The following is a 9,666-nucleotide window of genomic DNA, read 5'->3' on the forward strand; positions in this document are numbered from 1 at the left end:
CTTCGCTGTCGTTCACAGAGCAGCAGGAGGACAGAGGTCATCCTGAGGTCACGCACACTCAGTTTCACCTGCATCACAGCAGAAACCACACTTCCTCATTCATGGCATAATCTGCTCATGTGTGTTTCATTTTCCATGTGTGTGTGTGTGTGTGCGTAACTCTGAGTGTTGTTCTGCAGCAGGGGGCGCTGTTGTCAGGCAGCATGAAGAGGAGGAGGAGAAGCAGTGCATGCTGGGACAGAAAGGCTTGTCAGTGAGAAGAGGATGTTCTTCAGACGAAGAGTCAAACTCTTAACATCTTTATTTACTTTGTTTTCTATTGGATTGAAAACTTTGAATTTTATTTTATATTATTTTGACTTCTTTCTTTTTATTTTCTATAAAGCATTTATTCATTTTTAATTGATTTTACTTTCTGTATCTTTTAATTTCACTTTCAAACATTCACTTTTTGTTATTTTGATCTCAGTGTGTGTGAACCTGTGTGTTTCAGGCTGGTTCTCAGCAGCAGGGGGCGCTCACAGCGCAGGACGGCGGCTCAGTTAATGACTGACATGTTGATTTTTTAAGTCTTTATTTATTGATGGTTTCAACAAAGAATGACTGAGACAAGCTTTGACTTCGTCCACCTCTGAAGCTGCTGTCTCTTCATGTCCTACAGAGGACACAGAGACACTGAGGAACCAGGACAGACCAGGAACCCAGGATAAACCGGTTCAGTGAATGTGGTCCTGAAGGTGTGGAGGTGGATCAGTGAGTCAGAGGAGACACTGTAGAAGGACAGAGTCCCAGCAGGACAGTCCACATACACTGATACTCTGTCAGAGACAGAGGACATGATGGGTGTTTGTGTCCCACAGTGACGGACAGAGTAACCATGATCATCAGAGCAGAACAGACTCCAGGACTGATCATTACGTCCAAACACACAGTCATAACTCTTGCCTTTCCTTTTGATTCCTCTGTAACTCAGTGATATATTAACTCCTCCTCTCCGCTCGACCTCCCAGTAACAGCGACCAGTCAGACCAGGTCTACACAGCAGCTGAGGAAAGAACTTAAATCTGTCTGGATGATCAGGATACGACTGATCTTCTGTCACATTGGTCACTTTCCTGTTGTCGTCAGACAGTTTGAGTTTTCTGTTCATTGTGTTTGTGTCCAGTTCCAGTTCACATGAATCTGATGAAGACAACGAGACACAGCTGCAGTTTATTGATGATCAGCTGATATGTTGTTGTTTCCTGTAAATCCATACTTACACTTCCTGACACCAGGTTTTAACCTGTGCTCTCCAGCATGGTCCATCCTGGAGGTAGAAACAGTCTGAATGAGTTTGTCCAACATTAGTCCCAACTGGTCTCTTAATGACGCACTCTGGTGGACACAATTATGAACTACAAGGACAGGTGTGTTTCAAAGAGAAGACGGTGTCTGCAGAACCAGAGACCACAGTTTCAGGAGGCTACGCATTTACTCAACAGTGCCACCACGTGGACAACACAGAAGACAACTTCTGTTTATACATTTGAAACCTACCACAAGTAAACCAGCAACAAGTTGGCCAAACAAACCAAGTAAATAAAGAAAATAGATAAAAATGAGGGATTTCATTTTTATTTTTTACAGTGTTTCAAATCGCAGTATTGTGGGTCTAAAAACCATAAACTTTGTATTTGAATTACGGTTGTTTGATCGCTTGCTTGAATCGATACCTAGTTCCCAGTGCTTTCGTGTTTTTTTCAGCTGCGCGTCACAGAGGAAACACATGGCTACTTAGGCAGCTGTTACTGCTGCTTCCAAAACTTGTGTGTTTTCTGAGGTCTAGTGTTTGTTTCTAGTTTTCTAGTTTATTGTCAAACAAGAACAATATCTATCAGGCAGATGATCTGCTGTGGCGCCCCCTAAAGGGAGGAGCCAGAAGAACATGCTGAACACGAAGAGGAAGAGGAGGAGGAAGAGGAAGAGGAGGAGGAGAATACCTGAGAGTGTCCAGTCTCCAGTGATGACTCTTCAGTCCAGCAGACAGCAGCTTCTCTCCTGAGTCTCCTGGATGATTGTAGCTCAGGTCCAATTCTCTCAGATGGGAGGGGTTGGAGTTCAGAGCTGAGGTCAGAGAAGAACATCCTTCCTCTGAGACCAGACAACCTGACAGACTGGAGTTAAGAAGATATGATTAACTCAGTGATTCAGAAAAAAACATCTTCATCAACAAGAACCTAAAGAAGCAAAGAGTCTGAGTCAGAGATCTGACCCGAGAGTCTCCAGAGAACAGTGAGGACTCTTCAGTCCATCACATAGCAGCTTCACTCCTGAATCCTGCAGGTCGTTGTTACTCAGGTCCACGTGTCTCAGACTAGAGGACACAGAGCTGAGGACTGAGGACAGAGCTTCACAGCTTCTCTCTGAGAGTTTACAGCCACTCAGTCTGAGGTAGAAAACAGTGATGAACAAAAGGTTACACATGTTTGTCTTGTGCTCTTTAGAATCTTCTTCTTTTCCTTTCGGCTGCTCCCTTCAGGGGTCGCCACAGCGAATCAACCTCCTCCATCTCACCCTGTTCTCTGTATCCATCTCACTCACACCAACTAACTTCATGTCCTCTTTCACTACATCCATAAACCTTCTCTTTGGTCTTCCTCTAGACCTCCTGCCTGGCAGTTCCAACCCCAGCATCCTTCTACCAATATACTCACTATCCCTCCTCTGTACATGACCAAACCATCTCATTCTGGCCTCTTTGACCTTATCTCCAAAACATCTAAGATGTGCTGTTCCTCTGATTGACTCATTCCTGATCCTATCTATCCTCGTCACTCCCAAAGAGAACCTCAACATCTTCATCTCTGCTACCTCCAGCTCTGCTCCCTGTCTTTTCCTCAGTGCCACTGTCTCTAGATACAGCATTGCTGGTCTCGCCACTGTCTTGTATATCTTTCCTTTCATTCTGGCTGATACTCTTTTATCACACATTACACCTGACACTTTTCTCCACCCATTCCAACCAGCTTGAACACGTTTCTTCACCTCTTTTCCACAATCTCCACTGCTCTGGACTGTTGACCCTAAATACTTAAAATCCTCCACCTTCTTTATCTCCACTCCCTGTAGCCTCATGGTTCCACTTGGGTTCCTCTCATTCACACACACATATTCTGTCTTGCTGCGACTAACCTTCATTCCTCTCCTTTCTAGAGCATATCTCCACCTCTCAAGCTTTTTTCTTTTGGTCTCTGCTCTCACCACAGATCACAATGTCATCTGCAAACATCATAGTCCATGGAGATTCCTGTCTAACCTCATCTGTCAGTCTGTCCATCACCACCGCAAACAAGAAGGGACTCAGAGCCGAACCCTGATGTAGTCCCACCTCCACCTTGAACTTCTCTGTCACACCTACAGCACACCTCACCGCTGTCTCACAGTTGGCATGCATGTCCTGCACCAGTCTAACATACTTCTCTGCCACTCCAGACTTCCTCATACAGTACCATAGTTACTCTCTCGGCAACCTGTCATAGGCTTTTTCCAGATCTACAAAGGCACAATGCAGCTCCCTCTGACCTTCTCTGTATTTCTCTACCAGCATTCTTAAAGCAAATACTGCATCTATAGTACTCTTTCTAGGCATGAAACCATACTGTTGCTCACAAATGCTGACTTCTGCTCTCAGTCCAGTTTCCGCTACTCTTTCCCATAACTTCATTGTATGGCTCATCAACTTTATTCCTTATTTATTTATTTTTATTTATTTATTTATTTCGGTCATGACATTTAGATCACTCATCACATAACATTGCAGTTCACACAATATACATAACCGAAAGGGAAAGCGGGAGAAGCAAAGCTTAACAAGTCCCGCCCCCATTATCATCATACATTTCATTTCCTCTTTTTGTTTTTTTTATGACATTTTGACAAAGAAAACATGTTTCAGCATCCGGTAGCACTCAGAGATATAGTCTAGCTCTAGACAGTCAAATCTGTAGACACTGTTTCCCACAGTGTCTACAGATTTCTGTCCCTGACCTTTGTCATACTTTCTTTCTGTGTCATTCTGTATCGATTAATAGTCATCTCTACATACTTCTTTTTAAATACACTCGGTATTGCTGATTTTTTCATCTCCTCATCCAGATTGTTCCACTGTCTGACCCCCGTGACCGATACAGTAAAGGATTTTAATGTAGTTCTTACTGCAATTCTGAACATCTCCCTTATTCTTAAAAATGGGCACCATCACACTTCTTCTCCATTCCTCAGGCATCCCCTCACTCTCTAAGATCCTGTTGAACAGTCTAACCAGAAACTCTACTGCCTCCTCTCCTAGACACTTCCATACCTCAACAGGTATATCATCAGGACCAACTGCCTTTCCATTCTTCATCCTCTTCAGTGCCCCCCTAACTTCAGCTTTACTAATCTCTGCTACTTCATGGTTCACAGTAGTTACCTCTTCTACCCTTTGCTCTCTTTCATTTTCCTCATTCATTAGCTCTTCAAAGTACTCTTTCCATCTTCCCATTACTTCTGTGGCACCTGTCAACACATGTCCCTCTCTATCCTTAATCAGCCGAACCTGCTGGACGTCTTTCCCATCTCTATCTCTCTGTTTTGCCAACCTGTATAAATCATTCTCTCCCTCCTTACTTTCCAACCTAGCATACAAGTCATCATACGCCCTTTGTTTGGCCTTTGCCACCTCTACCTTCACCTTGTGCTGCATCTCCCTGTACTCCTGTCTGCTCTCTTCAGTCTTCAGTGCCCCACCAAGTCTCCTTATCTACTTTCCTTCCAGGCGACACCCCAAGTACTCTCCTACCTGTCTCCCTGATTACATTAGCTGTAGTTGTCCAGTCATCTGGGAGCTCTCCCTGACCACCCAGATTCTTTCTCAACTCCTCCCTGAAAGCCACAGAACAGTCCTCTCTTTTCAGCTTCCACCACTTTGTCCTTTGTTCTGCCTTTGTCCTCTTCGTCTTCCTTGTCACCAGATTCATCCTGCAAACCACCATCCTATGCTGACTTGCTACACTCTCACCCACCACTACTTTGCAGTCACTGATCTCCTTCAGATTACATCGTCTATACAAGATGTAGTCTACCTGTGTGCTCCTACCTCCACTCTTATAAGTTACCCTATGCTCATGCCTCTTCTGGAAAAAAGTATTCACTACAGCCATTTCCATCCTTTTTGCAAAGTCTACCACCATCTGTCCCTCTGTGTTCCTGTCTTGGATACCAAACCTGCCCATCACTTCTTCATCACCTCTATTTCCTGCACCAACATGTCCATTGAAGTCTGCACCAGTTACCACTCTCTCACCTCTGGGGATATTCAGCATCACTTCATCTAACTCACTCCAGAAAGTTTCCTTCTCCTCTAATTCACATCCCACCTGTGGGGCATAGCCACTAATAACATTTAACATCACACCTTCAATTTCAAGCTTCAGACTCATCAGTCTATCTGACACTCTTTTCACTTCCAGGACATTCCTAACAAACTCCTCCTTTAGGATAAATCCTACTCCATTTCTCTTCCTATCAATACCATAGTAGTACAACTTAAAACCTGCACCTAAGCTTCTCGCCTTGCTACCTTTCCACCTGGTCTCCTGGACACACAGTATATCCACCTTCCTTCTCTGCATCATGTCAATCAACTCTCTAGCTTTTCCCGTCATCGTCCCAATATTCAAAGTCCCTACTCTCAGACCCAGACTCTTGCCTTTCCTCTTTTCTCTCTCTTTCTGAACCTGCCTTCCTCCTCTACTCCTTCGACTTCGACCCACAGTAGCCCGATTTCCACCGTTACCCTGTAGGTTATCGGCACCAATGGCGGTCGTTGTTAACCCGGGCCTCGACCGATCCGGTATGGAAGTCATAGGTTTAATTCGCATATTTGGTTTTGGCACAAGTTTTACGCCGGATGACCTTCCTGACGCAACCCTCTGCATTTATCCGGGCTTGGGACCGGCTCAAAAAGACACTGGCTTGTGACCTCCTAAGGCTGCATTTTGTGCTCTTTAGAATATGTCTTATTAATATTTATATACTGATCCACGTACAGAGCTTTGTTGGAGGCTTTGACCACCGGCAGCAGCTTCAGAAGAGCCTCCTCTGAAGCAGAGTATTTCTTCAGGTCAAACTCTTCCAGATCTTTTCCTGATGACAGTAAGATGAAGACCAGAGCTGACCACTGAGCAGGAGACAGTGTCTCTGTGGACAGGCGTCCTGATGTGAGGGACTCTTGGATCTCCTCCACAAGAGAACGATGGTTCAGTTCATTCAGACAGTGGAACAGGTTGATGCTTCTCTCTGCTGACAGATTCTCACTGATCTTCTTCTTGATGTACTCAACTGTTTCCTGATTGGTCTGTGAACTACTTCCTGTTTGTGTCAGTAGACCTCTTAAGAGCTTCTGATTGGTCTCCAGTGAAAGACCCAGGAGGAAGCGGAGGGACAAGTCCAGGTGTCCATTTGGGCTCAGTAAGGCCTCTTCCACAGCACTCTGGTGCAGATGATTCAGTTTAGGTTTTTTTCTATACGGTCTGGAACCCTGGCTCGTTGTTGGTTCTGACAACAGATTTGTTCCAGAGGTGATGAAGGTCAGATGAACATGAAGAGCAGCTAGAAACTCCTGAACACTCAGATGGACAAAGCAGAAGACCTTGTCCTGGTACAGGCCTCTCTCCTCTTTAAAGATCTGAGTAAAGACTCCTGAGTAAACTGAAGCTGCTGTGATATCGATGCCACACTCTGTCAGGTCTGATTCATAGAAGATCAGGTTTCCTTTCTGCAGCTGCTCAAAAGCCAGTTTCCCCAGAGACTCAATCATCTTCCTGTTCTCTGGACTCCAGTGTGGATCTGTCTCAGCTCCTCCATCATATTTGACCCTCTTCACTTTGGACTGAAACACCAGGAAGTGGATGTACATCTCAGTCAGGGTCTTGGGCAGTTCTCCTCCATCTCTGGTTTTCAACATGTTCTCCAGAACCTTTGCAGTGATCCAGCAGAAGACTGGGATGTGGCACATGATGTGGAGGCTTCGTGATGTCTGGATGTGGGAGATGATCCTCCTGGCCTGCTCCTCATCTCTGAACCTCTTACTGAAGTAGTCCTCCTTCTGTGGGTCCGTGAACCCTCTGACCTCTGTCACCATGTCCACACAGTCAGGAGGGATCTGATTGGCTGCTGCAGGTCGTGTGGTTATCCAGAGGTGAGCAGAGGGAAGCAGTTTCCCCCTGATGAGGTTTGTCAGCAGCACGTCCACTGAGGTGGACGCTGTGACGTCAGTCAGGATCTCAGTGTTGTGGAAGTCCAGAGGAAGTCGACACTCGTCCAGACCATCAAAGATGAAGACCACCTTAAAGTCTTCAAACCTGCAGATTCCTGCTTCTTTGGTTTCAGTGAAGAAGTGATGGATGAGTTCCACCAAACTGAACTTCTTCTCTTTCAGCACATTCAGCTCTCTGAAGGTGAAGGGAAACATGAACTGTACGTCCTGATTGCTTTTGTCTTCAGCCCAGTCCAGAGTGAACTTCTGTGTTAACACTGTTTTCCCAATGCCAGCCACGCCCTTTGTCATCACTCTTCTGATTGGTCTGTCTCTTCCAGCTGAGGCTTTAAAGATGTCTTCTTGTCTGATGGATGTTTCTGGTCTGTCTGGTTTCCAGGAAGCTCTTTCAATCTGTCTGACCTCATGTTCTTCATTGACCTCTCCAGTCCCTCCCTCTGTGATGTAGAGCTCTGTGAAGATCTCATTCAGAAGGGCGGGGTTTCCTGCTTTAGCCACGCCCTCAAACAAACACTGGAACTTCTTCAGGTTTGATTTGAGTTCACGTCGACAAGCTGAAGCTCTGATTTCTGACAGAACACAAGAAAATAAATCAGTGAGTGGAGAATGAGATAATAAGATGTTCTTCCTTTCACATTAAAAGTCCTCTTACTGTCAGCTAGCTTCTCCTGCTTCATCCTCCTTAAGAAGTCCTCTGTGATCTTCAGAAAGGCCTCTCTGCTGCTCCTCTGCTCCTCATCCTCCCTCTGACTCTCAGAGACGTCTGTGTGATCTGTATCCAGAACCTTGTGGATCTTCTTCAGCTCGTTCTTCACAAAGCAGATGATGTTCTCCTCCAGCAGCTGGAACAGAACATGTGAAGTTTAACCTCAGATGATCAGTGACAGAGTGAAGTCCTGCAGGTCCACAGAGCAGCATCCAGACTGTCAGGACCAGGAGCCTCATGTATAAAAGAGTGCGCAGCTTTCATACTAAAAGACGGCGTACGCACAAAATTTATAAAGTACGTACGCAAAGAAAATCTCAGATTAATAAAACTGTGCGTACGCCAAGTCCTGCGCACCTTTTCTTTATACATCCCATCAAACGTGAAACTGAGCGGAGATGAATGAGGAACACACCACGCCCACCCACAAATGAATATACAAATGACTCTAAAACGCCTTCGTCCTGAAGAAAAAGGACAACTGTGGCAGCAAAGAAAGAGGGAAATAAAAGAAAAAGAAGGAAAGTGCACGATCAACTCGTCAATTTATGATGTATAAATCTGTAAAAATAGATTATTTTGGTTGTTTTTTTTAGAATTAGTGATAAACACAAAGGAACTTAATGTCAGGGTCACAGCGACTGCTCTCATATTAATATTGATGCTTAAAAAACTGGCTGCGCATTGATAGTTGATCCTGTGCATGTTTTTTTCTGGTGTAACATGTATGTTTAGACATGACTGATCCATGTGAGCTGAATTTACAGATTATTTCAACAATCTATAAGTGTCACACGTCATCATCTACACACATTACGCACAAAATAAGCAGACAGAGTTCACGGAGTTACTCCATGTAACCATTCATTACTGTCACTGATTGTGTTGTGGATGCTGCGCCTTTCTCTTCCGATGAAAGGCGCAGCGGTGGCGGAATAACTTTTTCGTAGTTATTTCGTTATCGTGTGGATTAAAATGGGATAAAGAAAATGTTCTACTCAACGTTCAAGTCCCTTTTTCTTACAATAAATGAGTCTGTAACTTTATTTAGCATCTAAAACATTATAGACTGACGTGTGTTCATGTGTTCATGTCAGCAGCTGTGTTTACATCACTGTGTTACATAAAGAAAATATTCATCTGTGGAAAATTAATTTCAGTAATTTGCTCAAAGTAAATAAGTGAGTCTCCCTCACACACACACACACACACACACACACACAGGTCTGTAGTGTGTGTGTTCGCTCACAGGATCAGTTTCGTCTTCAGTGTCCTCTCTGATGTTATCCACATATGTTCAAACGTACGTGGTGTATCAGTATTGTTTGTCACAGAAAATTCATGTTTGTCACTGTAGACACATTAATAATATTATTTTCAAACACTGTGATAAGTTTCAGAGCTTAATATTGCAGCGTCTCCACCTGACAAGAGTTTGCGGAGCTCTCGGCAAATTCTCACGGCAGCTCGAGAGTTTGCGCTGCAATGCGCAAACTTCCACGCCAAGTACATTTTTATACATGCCGTCTGTGCGTGAAAGCAAGCGTACGCCGTCTTTTTGTGCGTACGCACGGTTTATACATGAGGCCCCAGGACTCTGCTTCAGTATTAACAGTAGTGTCATGTTTGTACATTTACACACCTTAAATATGGAGTCCAG

The 9,666-nt window shown here is 44.5% G+C and overlaps 1 protein-coding gene across 1 annotated transcript; it reads right to left on the minus strand.

Annotated features, from left to right (window-relative positions):
* Positions 1–557: 557 nt before the first annotated feature.
* LOC131443312 (NLR family CARD domain-containing protein 3-like) lies at positions 558–9,060 on the minus strand. Its single transcript, XM_058612834.1, has 6 exons — positions 9,005–9,060; positions 6,072–7,859; positions 2,255–2,428; positions 1,983–2,156; positions 1,263–1,309; positions 558–1,182 (listed from the first exon to the last, which is right to left on the minus strand). Exons 1-6 carry the CDS (start codon positions 9,058–9,060, stop codon positions 656–658), a joined length of 2,766 nt encoding a protein of 921 aa, XP_058468817.1. The 3' UTR covers positions 558–655.
* Between the last annotated feature and the right edge of the window lie 606 nt (positions 9,061–9,666).

This window comes from Solea solea, chromosome 17 (assembly GCF_958295425.1).
Source record: "Solea solea chromosome 17, fSolSol10.1, whole genome shotgun sequence".
Taxonomy (NCBI): domain Eukaryota; kingdom Metazoa; phylum Chordata; class Actinopteri; order Pleuronectiformes; family Soleidae; genus Solea; species Solea solea.

Excerpts from the sequence above, each read along its gene's own strand:
- LOC131443312 (XM_058612834.1), bottom strand. The coding sequence starts at position 9,060 with ATGCTAAATAAAGTTACAGACTCATTTATTGTAAGAAAAAGGGACTTG. Across the intron at positions 2,429-6,071 it reads AAAGCCTCCAACAAAGCTCT|ACTGAGTGGCTGTAAACTCT; the intron begins GTACGTGGATCA and ends TTTCTACCTCAG. Across the intron at positions 1,310-1,982 it reads TGGAGACTGGACACTCTCAG|GATGGACCATGCTGGAGAGC; the intron begins GTATTCTCCTCC and ends TTCTACCTCCAG.